Source organism: Asterias amurensis, chromosome 7 (assembly GCF_032118995.1).
Source record: "Asterias amurensis chromosome 7, ASM3211899v1".
NCBI lineage: Eukaryota > Metazoa > Echinodermata > Asteroidea > Forcipulatida > Asteriidae > Asterias > Asterias amurensis.
Genome location: NC_092654.1, coordinates 21,152,592 through 21,172,304, shown reverse-complemented (window position 1 = coordinate 21,172,304; position 19,713 = coordinate 21,152,592). Strand labels below are relative to the sequence as shown.

At 37.0% G+C, this 19,713-nt stretch overlaps 1 protein-coding gene across 1 annotated transcript; it reads left to right on the top strand.

The window, feature by feature from the left end:
* Positions 1–4,877: 4,877 nt before the first annotated feature.
* LOC139939811 (uncharacterized) lies at positions 4,878–15,684 on the top strand. The gene is made up of 3 exons (XM_071935942.1): positions 4,878–5,772; positions 8,881–9,068; positions 12,166–15,684. The coding sequence occupies exons 1-2, from the start codon at positions 5,082–5,084 to the stop codon at positions 9,036–9,038; spliced, it is 849 nt and encodes a 282-aa protein (XP_071792043.1). The 5' UTR covers positions 4,878–5,081; the 3' UTR covers positions 9,039–9,068; positions 12,166–15,684.
* The last annotated feature ends 4,029 nt before the right edge of the window (positions 15,685–19,713 follow it).

Here is a 19,713-nt window from a genome sequence, read left to right as displayed (position 1 = left end):
GCCACGTCTCCTAATCAGTAATGAGGAATCCGGGCACCTTAATTCCTCTATCCTTCAAGTTAAATGCCTCCTCTATTTGGATTTCACGCCACGCTGATTTCATGATACATCCCCTTCAGATGTTTCCTTGAAAACGCAAGGATTCATTTAAAAAAGGAGCCTTGAATGCAGGTTTGACATCAGCGAGCTCGGAGTTAAAGTAACTTGTTAGAATTTTGTTTTGAGGAGACTTGTGAAGAAAAAAAAAAAAGATTAAGTATCATATCCCAAAGTTACGCAATCCCCTGCCCTTTTTCATAAATCACGTAACGTTAGACAACTGGCACATTGACGAATCTATGCATAACCAAGACAATACTTTATTTGTTTTATTTCAAAATAATAACGCAGGCGACAATGCTTGCAAACACCATCATTCGAACCAAAAGCACAATATGGAAATCTTCATGGAGGCCTCAAACCAAATGTTTGTATTATACGACCTTCGATTTGGTTTGAAATGGGTCTATAAAAGACCATCACAGCCAAATGTTGAATTTCAGTCAAATAATAAAGATATATATACAAAAAATATACAAATTTCAAAGAGTTCAAAATTAGTCAATATAAAACACCAATTATGACTGGCCTGATGGCCAGCACTTCGCCGTTGACCAGAGAGGAAGAGTTTGACAGGTTCTAGGGACGTTATAGTAGACTCTGAGGACGTGACTGGGCGTTTGATCATAATTTGTTTGTTATTGTCTGGATTTAATTGTTCTGTTGTCAAAGTGTCCTTGAGTCGGGACACATTTTTCTATCTTGTCTGGCCCCATCGATCCCAGTGGGCCAAGGGGTTACGAATGGTAGAATATCACCCACGGTTGTAAATAGAACCAGCTGCGGTTTGTGTACACACTGTACAGTACGGTCAGTCTTGGGCTGGGGTTGTATTGATAAACCCCTACAATTGGTCAGTCTGGGCCGGAGTGGCGATGACCTTGTGGCCAGACTCTGTTGGTACATCTGCTTCCCCCGGAGCCGCTGTCATGAAATGACGCTAAGTTAGAGTTGGACTACAGTCCAGTGCGGACATCTATGGTGTAACAGAACAAAGTAAATACTAGTTAAAATAAGTAAATACGTTTAATCTGTAAGATTATAAAATATCAGACCAATAGAAATCATCCGATAAAATACATAATTCATTGTGTCAAAATTTAGAAACAAGACCCACAAATTACTAGTAGTGTTTTGATTGACGCGATCAAATTATGACAAATTAACAAAATTACCCAAAATAAGACATTTCTAAAACCCCGACAAGGCATAATCAATTTGTTTAAACACATTTCAACAACAGTCTCCACGATGAGAGAGAACAATTAACGCCAACTTTCATTCCCTCCCACTCCACAACCTTCCTCCCAATGACAAGAAAGTCGAACTAACATAACTCCAGACAGTTCGACCAAGATTCGTCTTCTTTTGTTGTCTGTTTGATACATGGTCTACGCCCTTCAAATCAGATTTCCAAGAAAGAAAACTATCTCTGGATTCTGACAGTAGTATGGCAGTATTCAAATGATGACACTTGATTTTGTAATAGTTGTATTATTTTACCCACACTCAGTTTCCCTTATGGCTTATTCTTTGATATCTGAAATAAAAAGTCGCATCCCCTTAAAAGGCACTGTGACTCTATTGGTAATTACTCAAAATAGTTGTTATCATAAAAGCTGTTATCACCCCACAGTTTGTGCAGTGTTTTTAGGAATTGGCTCGTTATGTGAACAAGGCATAAACGTACGGGACCATGATGAAAACTTGGCGAACACTGTTGTCAAAAGTTCGAATTAAAACTTGACAATAGCAATATATTGTTGAAAGGCACTGGACACCATTGTTGCACAAACTTGTGTGATATCAAATGAAAAAAAAACAGGCCTGAAGTATCTTAATATTAATGGAGTGAGAAATTACTTCTTCCTCAAAAACTATAGTTTCAGAGGAAGACAATTCTCACACTGTGTTATTTTCAACAGCTTTCCGTATTGCTCGTGACCAAATAAGAGTTTATGCTTGCAATTAGTTTGAGTTACCAATAGTGTCCAGTATAATAGGACTACCTATAAAACACATAACATTATAGGCCAGCTTATTCAATAAGGTTTGATACATGGATGTTTAAATTTGTATCTTGTTAACTTTTCATTTAAAGACCAAAGTTATTGATAATATTATTGGTATCGATATTATCTTTATCCATGGTCAACCTGGAATCATCTCATTAAAGATGCTCACTTCCTTGTTCTAGGAAAAGAATCCACTAATAGAAACCAAACGTTTGAAGACTTAGACTCCATCGTACTTGTGTCTACACCTGCTCACGTTTTGGAGGACACAACCCTTTCTGCTTTAAAGGCACTGCGTTTGCTAATTTATTATCAAAGATCAGTGCTCTCACTACGGGTATCACAACACCATGCATAAAATAACAAAACTGCGACAATTTTGCCTCAATTTGTCGTCGACGTTGCAGTAGAATAATGAAAGTAAAAACACCATTGTTGCACAAATTAGTGTGCTTTCAGGTGACTACAACATATTAAAAGACTTCAAGCACGTGGCCTTTTTATTTAGTAAGAAATTACCCTTTTCCCCCAAACTGCGCTACTTCATAGATAGCAATTTCTCACAATGCTTTATACCAATAGCCAGCAATTATTTTCTTAGCTCTAACAATTTTTGAGTAGTTACAAAAAGTGTCCAGCAGCCGATTTCACGAAACGCTAGGATTAATTCTATTTCGAGTTAGGACGAGTAACCCGTCCTAACTTAGAAAATGGGTTCGGTGCGTCCTACGTCTTTGGAGACGAAACTTTACTCGCCCCAAGTCCCAAGATTAATTTTAAGTTAGGAAGAGTTCGGAAGAATCGACGGTTGTGCCTTTAATCGAAACTAAGTTATCAGTTTACACACTCAGCAACAAACGAAACTAATCGGCCATCAGAAATGAATTGAGAAGGGTGCGAAACGTAGGGTTAATGGTAGTGAACAAACAAACCATTATCAATATATGAGATAATATGGTATTAACACAGTCCTGCTGCATAAGAGGCCTGCCGCCAAATGTGAGAAATAAAAGCTCCCTCGGAACCCGATTATGTTTAATTTAGTTTAGTTTATTTATTTTAAACCTTTCGACACACAATGATTTACAATTTGGACAGGGGCTGTCAAGGATTTACAAAAAGTATAAAAAGTGTCATCTTAAAGATGTGTACAACCAAACTGCCAACGATGACAGTATAATTATATTAAAATAATGTTTAAAAGGAGACAAATTAAAACTGTATACATTTTTCTCTGGTTTTCTCGGAGGGAATTCCTCACAGTTTGGTTACAAAATGTGTTTACAGCAAGATAACCATCAATTGAGATGCGGATCTTGCGTTATATAACGAGAGTCACATTGTCATCATTAGGCTGTGTTTAATTTCATTTCACTTATTGATTCTGTGCCCAATTTTATAGAGCTGCTTAAGCATAAGCAGAAAATAGTGCTTTAAAATCCTCGCTTAGCAATATGGATACCAGTCACAAATTATACATGGGATATGGTAATTAATTGGCTGGTAACCGTATTCTGGTCAGCATAATCATTGTTCTGCTGAGCTCATTTTTGTGCTCTAACATCTCTATGAAACGGAGCCCTGTGTGTGGTGAACCCAAGTACCACCTTAAGGCGTTAAAATGACATCATTTTAACACCAATTACAATGGTGTTATTTTTAGCACCCTGCTGTTAATTTTGAATCTTCTGTTCGGTATCTATATAATGTAAAAATACCTATGGTGCTAATTTTAACACTCCATATTTTGCAGTGTGTGACGTCAGCAAGTGTTTACAAGCCATTCAGTTCAATTTAACTTCACAAAACAATGTTACAAAAAAAATAAAAATCAAGCTCCCTTTCTGGTAGTTCCGACCGCCTATACAAAAAATATGTGAGTAATAGTTCAGCTTCTTCAATAAGTTATAAAAAAGGTGAACAAATCTAGGCTGCAGTTTGTTTCGCAAAAGTACGGGAATTTTATATGGACTCTTTTTGCGTTGTATGCAAGGGATGAGTCCAACCTGGGCTATCATGGATCCTACCTCAATTGTTCTAGCTAAATTTGCTCAGCAGGATTTTTTTAAGCAGTATTTTTGCCAGTCCAGTGGGCCAAGATGAAATAACGGTTCATCAAACCGTTATCTTCAATCCAACCATCCAACCCAGACCCTGGATGTAAACAAAGTGAAACATCCACTGACTACCAACAACAACTCCACCTTCTCGATTGGAGATATACGTGCCATTCGTATGTTTAAATTCATTCATTGAAACTCAAAATTAGAGGTGAGAATCCGATGCAACAAATAAACCAGAACGAGTACAACCCTTCTGTGTTTGAACGACGGATAAATATCCCCTTTAAAATTCCTTTATAAGGAAAGTTTTTGACTCGGAGCCCATGCTACACACAGTTGGTCTATGGTCTAAAATAGAAACACCGAAACTGTTTGCTCGACCCCCCCCCCCCCCCCCCCTGGCCACGCTCTAAACCATTGTGCAAAATGCATTATGCATGACCTTTGTTTGGCACGAATGGACGGCATTGCGCATGAGCGATAACCATCTTTTGTTATGCATAGCCCCGCCCTCTCTTGGCCCAGCACCAATCAAATTAGTAGATAGAGTGGAACCTGTATTTTTCCTCCGTGGCCGAAAGGTGTAAACAACTACCAGTACAGTCAGTACGCTCAGGGATACTCACCAGCTTGCCTGATGCCGTGACCCTTTGTACTACGCCCTGTCGTTATTGAATGAACGTCCCGAACAATCGGTTTATAGTACGTGGTTTGTCGTAGTAGATTTTCACAAACAACATTGGCTGGAGTCGAGTAGAGAGTGGGCAAGGCAGCCAAGCTGCAGACTCTTGTGGAATAATAATACCGGCATTCTGCTCAGTCACTGGCTGAGAAAAGATCTAACGGTGAATAGTTCTCTGTCTTGGTTCACCGTTGAAGGAAGTTGTAGTGTTCTATAATTAGGATGAGCTCCGTCAGGGTAGATTCACCGTTGCTTTCGGAGTTCCGGAGACAACCCTCTCCTTGCGTACCGACCATGCCAAAGCCACGGGCTTGTCGGAAGCTCTTCCCGGTGGACCACGCCGAGACGAATAGCTTCTTGCAGACTGAGATTGCTCAAATAGACGCAGAACAACAAGCTCAAATGGGATTTGATTTGGGGAAATGTGTTCCTTTGGAGGACCAGAGTAGCAGTCGATACACCAACTGGGAGGCAATGCCAGCCGAATCCGTCCCGTCGTTTTATCGTGAAACAGTTCCGAGGAAGAGAAATCGGCTGAGACAGCCAGAGCGTTTGTCCACTACGCCCCGTCAAAACAAAATTGACAGTCGTATTCACCCTTTGCACACCAACGAAGCCGATGGAACTGCAGTCGTTCTCAAAACACATTCCACTGTTCGCGATCATTCGTTTGTGCCTCTTCATCGTTTAGAAGCATCGAACAACTCAAAACAAAACTCTATCGCCTCTGTCACATTATCCTCTAAAACCGACGACACAATTCCGTCAATATCAGAAACGTCGTCTGAACGCAAGACAATCTGCAAGGCCCAAAGACACGGTAGTGAGCTTGCAGTCACAACAAGTATACCATCAACAGCCACATCAGTTGTTGACAAACAACAGATGCCGCAAACACAGTCTAAAGTCACCGGTAAGTTTTGTCCACTTTGCTTAGTGCTTTTTAAATTGTATTTACCCGATGCGGATAGGCCTAATGTGCTTTTTGTGTTATGATGGGTATGTGTAAATTCTCCTATATGCCTTAAACCGTCTGTAACATTTTAAAACCTAAAACATTGCAATGTTCCATTAGATTGTAAGTAAATTTTGCAGTAAGGTTTTAGTTCTAAAAAATTAAGATTAAATTATTCCTTGACGTCGACAGTAAGTGTGGTTTTCACAAGTTCACAGAAGTTGGCATAACAAACAAACATCAAATATTTTGCAATTAAAGAAATTTTCCCTTTTCGATTGCCGGCATGTCGCAACTTGTCTAGTGGGCGTTAGAAAATACCCTTGCAATATCGCGGTATCTTTTGTATTGTGTACACCACTTGTTCAGTAGTTGTTAGTGGTTAACCAGGTTGAGTGTATTCGTAAATAAGACCGTTAAAAGTTATCAATATATGTGGGTCAAAGACTAGAATCAGCAGCTCGTTGAACTAATGAAAAGGCGATTTTTTTAAAGTTAATTAACATTAATCCAAACGAAGTGATATCCAAAAATTTGAAAGTGCTTCAAGTAAATTTGAAGAGACGTTTTTGTTTCAAATGTGTACAATTCTTACAATTCTTTTGTAACTACAAGAAAAGAGACTTGCAAACATGGGCGAACTTACATCTGTCTTTACGCAATGAACATCTAGTTATTATTGTAATTTGTTTTATCACTCTGGATAATGCTTAAATACTTATTTTTGGTGAGTTTTTGGGTGGTCCTTGACTGATAAAGGGCGACGTAATGATACAACTTTTGAATAGTGGTCGTGTTGTTGTGTACATTAGTTCATATCAAATAAAAGACCTCGAGAAAAACAAACAGTGCTATTGGATAATCAATCTTGCGTAAAATTAAATCGCTTATTATGTTCTTAAAGCCATTATACACTTTCGGTAAACAGTATTGTCCAAGTCCCACACTTCGTGTATCACAACTTATATATAAAATAACAATCCTGTGGAAATTTAGGCTCAATCGGTCATCGGAGTCTGGAGAAAATAACGGGAAAACCCACTCCTGTTTTCGCGCGTTTCGCCGTGTCATGACATGTGTTTATAACAAATCTGTAATTCTCGTTAACGAGAATTTATATTGTTTTACCGTTTTCTCAAAAAGTAAAGCATTTCATGGACTAATGTTTCAAGAGAAGTCTTTCACCATTACCTTCTGTAAACCCTGTAAATTATTTGTAAATCTGTGAACTTTTTTTTTTTTCTGTACCGAAAGGGTCCAATGGCTTTAAAAGGAAGCCCTAACATGACTTAATCTCCAATTAAAACAAACGAACTCTTTGTGCTTGGAACAATATGCACAAATAATTTTCCAATTGTATAGAACCGGTTATTGTCAGAAATTGTTTACCCAACTTATTAATGATCGAATTGGGCGATGTGGGTACCGAGTTGTTTGAGCAGCGAGGATGTACACAAACTGGGAATACAATCAGGGACAAGTTAAAACTTATCCAAAAGCAACTGATTTGATTTAACATTTGATAGTTGAAGTTAATTTGTGAAGAATAGTGTCGTAAAATGTTCATCGATATCGAAATTGGCATGTGGGCAATTGCAGAATTACCTCAATAATATCTATATAATTATAGCAAAAAAAAGCCGAACAAACAAACTTTTTGAGCTAGCTGTATATACGTAAAAATAACGCTAAAACTGCCTTGTGTATGTGCTTAACGGTCAACTAAACCGATTGTGTGAAAGATTATATAATTAATTAGTTGTTTCCAACTTGCAAGCTTTCAAGGCCGAGCGATCATTGTGTTTAATATAAATTATACAACCACACCACTGTTTGCTCTTCGTAATGGTATAATGGTCCCGACTGTGCTTTCGCTCTTTTTAGCTCCGCTAGTGGAGTTATAAACAACTCTATATATTCAAATGAAAACGATTGTTCACTATTCGGGCATAACAATAGCATGAACGTATCACGCCAGGGCCATGTGGGCTATACCGGCAAGATTTACAAACACGGCTGAGAAAAATAGGACAAGTTGAAACTTGTCCACACAGAAGCAACCAGTTCAAAGTGAATTGCTAACTGTGTATTTTATACCAGGAAATATGGGTTTATGTCATGGTTGCAGAAATGCTGGAAAGACGATGGTCCTGGCACGGCTGGTCCCTGGTTTTGAAACCAGTTGGGGCGATGTTTTGCCCCACAAAGATCGTAACAAGATAAACACTTGTCACCCCTCCTGTTAAAGATATGCAAAGCAGCATTAATCCTGCTCAACAAGCTTCCCACCATATAATTGACAAGCTTCCCACCATAACTGTTGCATCATGGAGGAATTAATCTGGTTGCACTAACGGCTGTCTTCAAAACCTTGTCCAAACAACTTTTTTTTTAGGTGCACTCCCTGACTTTACCCCCGCTGATTACGCGGCATACGGGTTTATGCGAAATTGATGACACTGGCTGGTTAACACACAATTGTAATCACGGCATTTTAGATTTAGCAAGGGCGAAAGAGTACCACTGTCGAGGAGCATAGAACAGGGAATTATGCTGGGAGCTAGCAAGAATTAGTCCTCAAAATCGGATTATGTCTTTGCTCATTGCATGACAATAGTGGATGGCGGTTTAAATGGCTTGTATCCTCGCAGCAAGTTAATTCCCAATGGGTTGTTTCCCACAGGAAATCATGCGGAAGCCGTTTGGACCGACTTGACCAATGCCGGGCTGAAAACTAAATTAATTTGTCAATGCTTAGCCTCTTCACTTTTATTTTACAATAAACACCGTGAAGCTGGTTGAACATTGAGCCATCTATACACTTACATTTCCTTGATGCGAAAAAGGTTTATAATTTCCTCTGGATATCTGGACCTTTCTCACTTCTAACCATGTTCTAACCAAATCAAAAAGTGTTCAACAAAGCACCGACGCTCCGAGTTGAATTTAAATGCAATAAACCAATTTTAGGCATTTTGTAGTACACAAACAACACCATTATTGTATAAAGTAAATTCTAATTGACATGCTGTTTACCAAGTGACTATTATTTTACTACAATTGCAGATTATTTCAGGCAACGAAAGAGGTGCGGGTCATCAGAAATCAGAATTTCGTCCGGCACCGACGACGGAGGCAAGCACCCGGTTCCCACGAAGCGACGCATGGGGACAAACAGCCCCACTGACGGCGGGGACACGTTGCCTGAAGTCGGTCAGTCGTGATCGCTAACGGTACCTCATCAACCAAACACGGTAAGTACAGGTGTGGTTTTTTTGTGGGTTTTCTTTTTGAAGCAAAACCGACTTTGGTGTAATGTACCATAAATCACCTCACTGAAAAGAAAGGAAAGTGAGAGTCCCAATTGCTTTTTTTTTTTTTTTTTTTTTTTGGCTTTTTCTGTTTTCGGTTTGCACAATAGGCGTGGCGCGGCACGTTGGAACTCGCACAGGTTTAGCTGATGAATGAACGCGTGCCAACCAGGCACTTGTATGAGACCCTGGAGATCTGGGGCAGTGCTTCAACCTATTTATATTCTCGCCAACTAGGAACCAAAAATCATTGATGTAGATTCCCACACTAAAAATAGGTCGAACCTCGAGTTGGCTATCTTTAATGGTATAGAGTTCGGTCTGTAAAGGTTTCAGAAGCCTCTGGAACATGCAAAAAGTTTAAATTGTTATACCATTTAAAACAAGTTGACATAACATCTTACAACTCTTAAAAAAAACCTTTAAGAGCAGCAGTTTCTGTTCCGTGAAACAAAATATAAAAAAAACCTTTGTAGCGGCCATTGTTCTGCCTTTTTACGCCGGCTTACGGTGTAAACGATACCCCCAAGTAACCTCGAACGTTCTTTTTATGGATACAAAAAATGTCCCAATCAACGAGAAAACACAAAACAGACACAATTCTTCGGGGTGCGTAGCCATTTTGAAGAAAAAAATAACACAAGTCCCAGTTCCAAATATTTTGAGTATGACTGATTACCGGTAGTTTATTGACCATTCTAGATTAGTTTGTTACAAATAATCGAACAAGTCTGTGCTTGCTTCCCAACCAAAACGGATAAAGAACAAGTTGAGACTTGATCTACTCGAAAAACGAAAGAGACATGTTTGGACTTGTTTAATAGAAACACAATCAACATTCTTGTTTTTGCTGTTGTCGTACGATGGTAAACGTTGATCGCTCGTCTGTGCTACTGCTATAATAAAGTCTGTGCTACTGCTATAATAAAGTCTGTGCTAATTGTAGGTAAAGTGTTGGTGCACAGTTAGGAAACTCGGGTAGAGTTCTCAAAGATGCGCACGTTGTTCTAACCCAACTGAAACAGAAAACAAGAATCATGTGTTAAAGATCGAACCATTTCTCACCTCAGAGTTGAGCTGAGAATCCGTGGTTAAAATGTTGTACACGAATACCAAGTGAGCTTAGAAAACTTTAAGCAGTGTTCCTGATTCGTAAACCAACTTCTTTCTTACCGAATGGGTGAACAAAATGAACTGTTAGCATTTTATTTTTTTTGTCAATTGTTTACGGGTTATCATGGAAAGAGTTCTCGTTAAATTACTTTCCGTCGTTGCTGACTTTGCTCGAGAATGTTTATTTTGTCTAGAAAAAATTACCATTGGCTATAGAAAATATATTACTGTTGCTCGTAGTTCATCGTAAAAAAAAAAAAAAAAAAAACAATATTGGAATGGAAATGCAATTAATGAAAACGATGAAAATCAACTTCAGAATATTGTCTAGAGGTGGAGTACCTCCCGTTGAAGTTCCTTTACGGCACACTGCAGTTGATTGGCGTGTACTATAATGTTCCAACAACTCTGCATAGGTTAAACCCGGTGACCCTGTTTACAACATCATGCTCCTTTTGCTGGTAATATCTTTTTAACAGCGTCACGTGCTATAAATACACATTTTGTTCACTTCAATATTGCATGAAGCACACCGGCAGAATCGAGCGGTTCAAAACGGCAGTGGCTTTTGTTTTCTTTAAAACTCGAGGCATAAACGTTGGTTCCATCATAGTGCCGGCAATTGACGATCGTTTGATAATCCTGATAAGTTTGAACGGGTACCAGTGAATGCTGGTTTCGAGCTATAGGACACGTAGTGTAGCCGTATTGTACAGGTCAATGAACGTTTACATGGCAGGGACGTAGTTTACTCAACACGCACAAGGCAATGCATTGTCACTATGGTTGTTTTTCCGATGCCGGGGTGTGTAGTATTGGCACGGTGCCAAACTCCTGTCAGCACTGAGATATTTTGTTCAGTGTGAATAAAGTTAAAACAATGGACGCGAGTTATATCGAATTTCACATTGTTTGATGATATCGTTAAAGACTTGAAGAAAGGTCTGCCGTGCAGTTTCCTTCGTCTGTGGGTGGTTATATCTGAAGACTGTAGCAGCGGGGAAAAAGCAATAAAATAAACAAAAAACGAAGTTGGTAAAATAATTGTTCATTTCAATGTTTTGCCAACTTGAAACACAAACGTCAACGACACAGTTTCCTTTTTTTGTATCAATACCAGTTCCAGAATAGTGAAAAATACTCCGAGCACGGTCTCCTATAACTAACATTTGTCTTTATCTTTAGATACAAGTACCTTCAATTGCGAGAAAACTGTCGAAACTACACGCATTGTTTTGGTTCAATTATTCGCGTATTGCCTGTACACAATCTCACTCGAAAACCCAAACCACCTATTAATTTAGATGTAATTTCCACAGGAGAAGATTTATTGTAATGAAGATGGTGGGCTGAATCTACTCAATACAATCGCACGGTACCAAACAGGCGCTTAATGAAACAATGACTTCGGCTTCGGCACCGATTTGGGCCTTTTCCGCGCGCTCGAATTCACGCACCGAAAGCACACGTTTTCAAAATAAGCATTGGCGCACGAGAAATGATTTCATAAAATACTTACACTAAACTTGTTTTGTACGCAGTGAACGCTAATTGAGTAGCAAATGATTTTTTTTAGTAGGATCTGAAACATTTTTGTAGCATTTTGCCACGTTATCCAAGACAGATCCCAAACCCAAGCTGTGATTTCGACAAGACCCATAGTTTTTCAACATTTCAATATATCAACATTTCTTAAAGTATCTTGACCCAATTGTAATGAGTTTCAAGTATTACTAGTACAATGGATCGAAACTTGCACAACTAGTAAACAAAAACTGATTCATAGTTGTTTTCAACTTCACCAAAACTTACAAAAAAATGGAGAATTCCCCGTAAATACTTTTTTTGTTTTTTGTACTACAATCTAACTAGTATTGTTATGGCTCACTTAAATATGTTCTCACAATTTTTCATTTCATATCGACAGATTTGGGCAAGTGCAACAACAACTCTGACAGCCCCGCCCCCAGGTCGAAGGTCAAAGGTCTTGACATTGACAAGGGACGCTACTGACGCCGCGGGCATTCGTAAGTTCAACCTCATTCACTGGTATTCTCCCCATCGCTGTACCAGAGGGACTGTGAACAAGTGCAGGCGGGGAGCTTGTTTTTCAACAATTTTGTTTTCTCTATCTGGAGAAATAAATCAGAGTAGTAGTGGCCGCGTGCCTTTGATAGGCATTGCACCGAAAACAACAGGTCATCGGGTCAGTTCACTGGATCCCAGCCAATTATTTCGTTCTACCTGGGCACGCACCTTTTGATGTCAGAAGTGGGCAACATGCCAACTGTTTTCCCGCGCTTCTTTAGCTGACACCTTAGCCTTACTACACTAGATAAAAAGTCGGGATATTTATGGCATGGGGAGGTGGGTAAAGTTCAATGATATCTACCACAATGATAACAGTTCATTCTAACTGTGCTGTTGTGCATTATAGTAGAGAGCTATTAATTTGTGTGATGGTTTCGTGAAGAGATAAGCACAAACTTTGATTGATTTTGAACACTGTGATTCTACTTCACGTTTTGGATCCGAAGCTTGTTTATGTGACTGGTGTGGTGTGTACATGTAAATATCACTTAACTCAACGGTATCAAGTATTCACTATTTCAGGAAACTTTTTCAAAGCATTTAAAATCTTTCGTGGAAACATTTCAGTATTACCGGTTATGTCGTTCACATTTCTATTTGGCGTACAGTCGACAAGGGAACTGGAACTTAAAAACAAAATACTAAAGACATTTTCTGTAACTAACTTTGTAAATCATAGTGTACAGTAACTTATTTCGTAAACAAAAAGATATAAATGTTTGTTCTAGAAATTAATGTAGTCTATATAACAGAAATAACTTATTTGGCTTTTACGACTTTGCAACATTCCATTAATAATATAACATGATGTAAAAAGAACTTAAGCAATTCTACTCTGTGCAAAATTATCAGCATGTAAACAGCGTTGAAAACAATGTTAATAGTTATTATTAAAAAGTTTCCTAAGCTCAGGCAGTTAAAATAAAACACAAACATTGCCATTTTAAAACCAAGGATATTATCATTGGGTATAACTGTCATAGAGCAATGTACCTTACTGGAGACTGTTAGTTCATTCAATTATATATGGAAATAAATGAGGCTGGTAAACAGATGGTTAACTTATTATACTATTTCATTTCTGCATTCTAGAAAATATTAAGGAACTTTCCGCATTTGTTTTACTCCTGTGTGTGACTGCTAAAGCTATAATTAGCTTGGGACAGCAAGTCAGTTGGACTACCAGGAGGCTGGCACAGGAATGAGTGAAAAAGACGCATAGTCAAAGTTAAAAACCAAATTTTTAAACAACTTTTCGGGTCATGTCTTTCCAGTAATAAGCCAGGCCACTTGGAACCAGGAATCAGAGTCAATTGTTGTGACCTGGAAGTTGTTTAATATAATAATATGTACACATGAACGCGAAAGATTTGTTTAAAGTGTTGATGCAGAGATTGAAAACAGTTTTATAGTGTCCTACTGATTGCCATTATTTGTTTCCTTGAGTATTCAGTGAATTAACAACATCCAAAGGTTATTTTGTTAAGATCTTATTTTATAAACATATATCAATAACATTTATGCATGTACATAAACAAAAGCTTGTAACGAGGAAAGGTGATTCCTAAATGCTTTTAAGTTTCTTGTTTAAAATGAAAATATAACCAATCATGTCGAACAATTTTGAAAAAGAAAATCTGAAAACGTGAGTAAATGAAACCCCGTTGTTGAAAAAAATTGCTTCATTTCAAAACAATACAAATTTCCAAAACTAACAAAAGACTGTGCCATTTTAATATAAACTCCGAAAAGGGTTTTAAAGTCGCTCCTTTATGTTCACTCCACAGTTAACCTGTTTTGAAAACATGCTCTCACTATTCATTGTCTGAAATATTTTTTTATAAATTTACCTTTAGAGTAATTTCTTTTAAAATAAATAATTTCAGGAAATTCTCAAGGACCTGCAATAACTCGTTGGTTTGTCCTGAACAATTTTGTGCATCAAATTATTATCTTAGATCCTTATGAGCTTGGGACTAGGCATACCCATAAGCCTTGCTTTTTCGACTTCAATATTTTGAATCGAAGGAAAGTAAAGGTTATAATTTCATGCAGCGAATTGATCAGGAACGACACAATGAGAAACAAATAATGTCACTTTGTATTTCTTTCAGAAGTTCGTTTTATGAGCAAAACTAAGTAAAACTTTCTTAACACAGTCGGTTGTGTAATAGTAGCAATCGTTAAGTAGTAATGCATGCATGATAATTTTTTGGCATTGAAAAGTTGTGATGAAGTAATGTAAAATTTGAAGATAAACTGAAATTCTTAGTTCTGATTTACTTGCATGATTGCGTCTTTACCGCTCTCTAAATAACTTTTACATGCCTTGTATATTATTGTACAATGAACACAGTTTTCGGTTATAATGTGGAAGAAAAGAGACTGTTAGTGCTTCCAATCACATTTGAATTTGGTAGCCAACAGTCGTGATATTACAATTAGCTATTTTGCATTTAATTTAAGACACTGGACACAATTGGTCAAAGACCAGTCTTCTCACTTAATGTATCTCAACAAAAGCATACAATACCAAACCTGTGAAAATTTGAGCTCTTTTGGTCGTCGAAGTTGCGAGATAATAATGTAAGAAAAAACACCCTTGTCAAACGAAGTTGTGTGCTTTCCGATGCTTGGTTTAGGACCTAACATCTAATTCTGAGGCCTCGAAGTCAAATTCGTCGAAAATTACTTTTTTCTCGAAAACTTCGTCACTTCAGAGGGAGCTGTGTTTTATTCTATCAACCTCTTCTAATTATTTGTTACCAAGTAAGGTTTTATGCTAATACGAATTTTGAGTAACTACCATTAGTTTCCACTGTCTTTAAGAATAATATTAGGCACCTAATGAATGGAGTTTGAAAATGAATTATTAATATCAGCATTATTTTTGACAACTATTTTTAAAAAGTGCATTGAGCTGGTTCCTTAAAAATCATGTACCCAAATATGGGGAAATTTGCGTCAAAATACTGAGTGGATGAAAGATACAATATTATGAATGTAAAATGGTGAATTAACTACAATGGTCTGTTCGTGTCTGTTTTGTGTTCTTCATAAGCCGGCAGTTGAATGAATCAATACCCATTTGTAGATCAATGTATAAATGCATGCATTATTAAAAAGGAATAAACTGCACAGACTGTTTACACTCCGTGAAAAGTCATAACCTGTGACCGCATAAATTTAAAAGTTTTCTCAGTTTTGACTACTGAATAAATCAATGGTCTAGGCCTATACATGTAAAACTGGTTTGATAATAAACTAATAATGACAAAGAAAATGTTATATTGTACATTTATTGCAGAAGTAAATCTGTACTAGCATTATGTAAACAAATAAACAATATTAGAAGCTACAATTATGTATTTTTGTGTGAAATTTGTTTTAGAATTGAATTGTTTTTATAATTCTTTAAACTTTTGTTGTTTATAGATGGGGAAACGTTTGTCTTTTTTAGTTACTTTTTAATCAAGTTTTTTACAACGTCAAAAGGGTGAGTCCTCTCGTCGATTTCACCAAACTGTTCGACTTAACACGAATCCCATCCCTGCACTGTAGCATGCATACCTAAGATTAATCCTTAAGTTAGGACGAGTTACTCATCCTAACTCGAGATCGGATTAATCCTAGCGTTTCGTGAAACCGGCTGCAGCATTTTAACCAAGTTTGTGCCCAAAATAAAATGTCCAAAATAATAAAGGGGTAAGTCCGTTTTTTTAAATCAAATTTAGGCAAAAAGTTTGAAAAATCACAAGGGGTAAATAAGTCCAGCATTTTTATGACATTAAACCCAAAATTGACAAAAACACAAGGGCTTAGTCCAGCATTTCTATGAAATGTGAGTCCAAAATTGAGGGGGGGGGGAGAAAACGTTTTTATCAAATTTTGAAAAAAATTGAAGAACTCACGAGGGGTAAGTCCAGCATTTTTATCAAATTTAGAGTGACCCAAAATTGAAATAATCACAGGGGTATCTGCAGCATTTTTATCAAATTTACACCAAAGTTTTGAAAATCAAAAGGGGTTAGTCCATCATTTTATAAAATTTAGACCCAAAATTGGAAAATTCACAAAGAGTAGTCAAGCATTTTTATCAAATGTTGGCTATGAATTGAAAAATGGGGAAGGCCAGCAGCTTTATCAAGTTTGGGCTAAAATTTACGAAAAAAACCTTTTTATCAAATTTTAATAACAATTGTAAAACTATAGCATTTTGATCAATTTTAAGACCCAAAATCGAATTTGGGCCACAATTGAGAAAAAACACAAGGGGCAAGTCCAGCATTTTTATCGAAATACACTGTAGACCAAAGGTTGAAAGAAACCACAAGGGTAGTAAATCCAGCATTTTTATCAGCTTTGGGCCAAAATATACAAAAAAATCAAAAGCATTTTTATCAGATTTAGGCAAAATATATTTTAAAATCACAAGAGTTAAGTCCAGTATTTTTATAAAATTGAGACCCATAATTGAAAAAAAATCAAAAGGGGTATGTCCAGCATTTTCATTAAATTTTGCAATTTGTTTTTTTAAATCACAAGGGGTTAGCCCATCATTTAAGTCGAATTTGGGCCAAAATTAAAAAAAACCTCAAGGGGTAAGTCCAGCATATTTATCAAATTTGGGCCAAAAATTTAATAAATCACAAGGGGTAAGTCCAGCAGTTTATCAAATTAATACCCCAAATTTGAAAAAAACAAGGGGTAAGTCCAGCATTTGTATCTAACTTGGACCCAAAATTGAAAAACCCACAAGGGGTAAGTCTAGCATTTTTATCAAATTTAGACCCAAAGTTTGAGAATCACAAGGGGTTTAGTCCATCTTTTTCATCGAATTTGGGCAAAAAATTTAGAAAAACCAAAGGGGTAAGTAAGTCCAGCATTTGTATCCAACTTGGACCCAAAATTGAAAACCCACAAGGGGTAAGTCTAGCATTTTTATAAAATTTAGACTCAAAATTTGAAAATCACAAGGGGTTTAGTAGTCCATCTTTTTCATCGAACTTGGGCAAAAAATTGAGAAAAACACAAGGGGTAAGTTCAGCATTTTATCAAATTAAGACTCAACATTGAAAAAATCACAAGGGGTAAGTCCAGCATTTTTATCAAATTAAGACCCCAAATTTGAAAGTCACCAGGGGTTAGTCTATCATTTTCATCGATTTTGGGCCAAAATTGAGTGGGAAAAAACATTTTTATCAAATTTTGAAAAAAATTGAAGAACTCACGAGGGGTAAGTCCAGCATTTTTATCAAATTTAGAGTGACCCAAAATTGAAATAATCACAGAGGTATCTGCAGCATTTTTATCAAATTTACACCAAAGTTTTGAAAATCAAAAGGGATTAGTTTGAAAATCAAAAGGGATTAGTCCAGCATTTCTATCATATTTGAGTCCAAAATTAACACAAAAAACCTTTATCAAATTTGATAAACAATTGTAAAACTATAGCATTTTTATCAATTTTAAGACACAAAATCGAATTTGGGCCAAAAATTTAGAACAACACAAGGGGTAAGTCCAGCATCAAATAAAGACCCAAAATTTGAAAATCACAAGGGGTTAAGTCTATCATTTTCATCGAATTTGGGCCAAACTTGAGAAAAAACACAAGGGGTATAGTCCAGCATTTTTATCAAATTTAGACCCAAAATTTGAAAATCACAAGGTATTAGGCCTATTTCATCATTTTCATCGAATTTGGGCCAAAATTGTAAAAACCAAAAATACAAGGGGTAAGTCCAGCATTTTTATCAAATTCAAACCCCAAATTGAGAAGATCACAAGGGGTAAGTCACGCATTTTTATCAAATTCACACCCAAATTTTGAAAAATATCACAAGGGGTTACGGTAAGTCCAGCATTTTTCTCAAATTTGGGCCAAAATTGAAAAAATTCACAAGGGGTAAGTCCAGCATTTTAGTCGAATTTGGGCCAACATTTAAAAAAAAACAGCATTTTAATCAAACTAAGTCCAGCATTTCTATTGAGACCCAAAATTGAGACCCAAAATTGAAAAAATTGTCCAGCATCTTTAACAAATTAAACCCCATATTTTAAAAAGATTCACAAGGGGCATTCAGTCCAAATATCAAAATTTCAAATTTGGGCCAAAATTTTAGAACCCACAAGGGGTAAGTCCAGCATTTATATAAAATTTAGACCCAAAATTTGAAAATCAAGGCCAAAATTGAAAGAAGAAAAAACCACGCGGGGTATGTCCAGCATTTTTATCAAATTTAGACCCAAAATTGAAAAAAGGGTGAAGTCCAGCAGTTTTATCAATTTTGGGCCAAAAAGTCAGTCCAGCAATTTGAGTCAGTTCAGCATTGGTTTAACAGACAAACTATGATTTACAATTCCTTCAAAATATTTGGAATGAGTGTGGGGTGCAGAACGACTTTTAAAGGGGTAATGCACAGTGAACACCATAATATATAGAAGAGTTTGCGGTAACACCACGTAATGACAATCTCTAAATGAGTTGGGGTGGTTCTGAAAAGAACCGTTGGATTAACACCATAATGTTACTATCAATTACTGATAAGCTTTGTCGAATAGTGCTGCCGATGATTCGAGTCTGGTTTATGTGGTACAAAACGACCAGGGTATCACCAGCGTGAAGGTCATTATGCGGTTTAATCATTACAAAATGAAGTCATTATGTTTACACTTGGCCACATAATCGATTGATGTTGTAGAACTTACTAGAAATGGTACAAGTACAAGGTTATCGTGTTAGTCAACAAATCACTTCAGAAAATGTTCACAGCACAATAAGGCCATGTACAGAGTAAACAATTGCACTGTGTACAAATAGATCTGAAATCTTTCACATGGTTTCCGGTGTAATCAGTTTCTCTACAGCCATTTTCCCGCCAAAATCAAGATGATAATTTAACATTCGAGCATTGTATGTAAAACAGCCGACACTAGACGGCGAAGTCAACACGGACCAACCGCAAAATTGTATGGAAGGCATTCAATGCAGAGAGGGTTATTTTGAGATGTGGTTGTGGCCTAACAACATCAGGTGACAGTAGACAACCTCAGTGTTATCTTACAGATTGAAGCTGTTCCATTTTACTCACAAGACTAACCGCAAACTACGAGCTTAGCCAGGAGTTCACCCCCTTGAGATTTTAAGGTGAAACAAGCCAGAGACCCTTGCTTATAACTTATAGAAGACATTATCCATTGTGAATTAAAGAGAAGAAAAAAAAACTACATAAGAATTACCATCTTGAATATGAGTTTTCTGGTTGACTTGAGTGTTCCTTTGTTTAGTGTTTTGTAACCCTGTCTTTGCCAGTAGGAAACAAATGTACAAACAGCTGGACTTAATTGAATTGAAGTCCATGAGAAAAGTCATACAGACCCC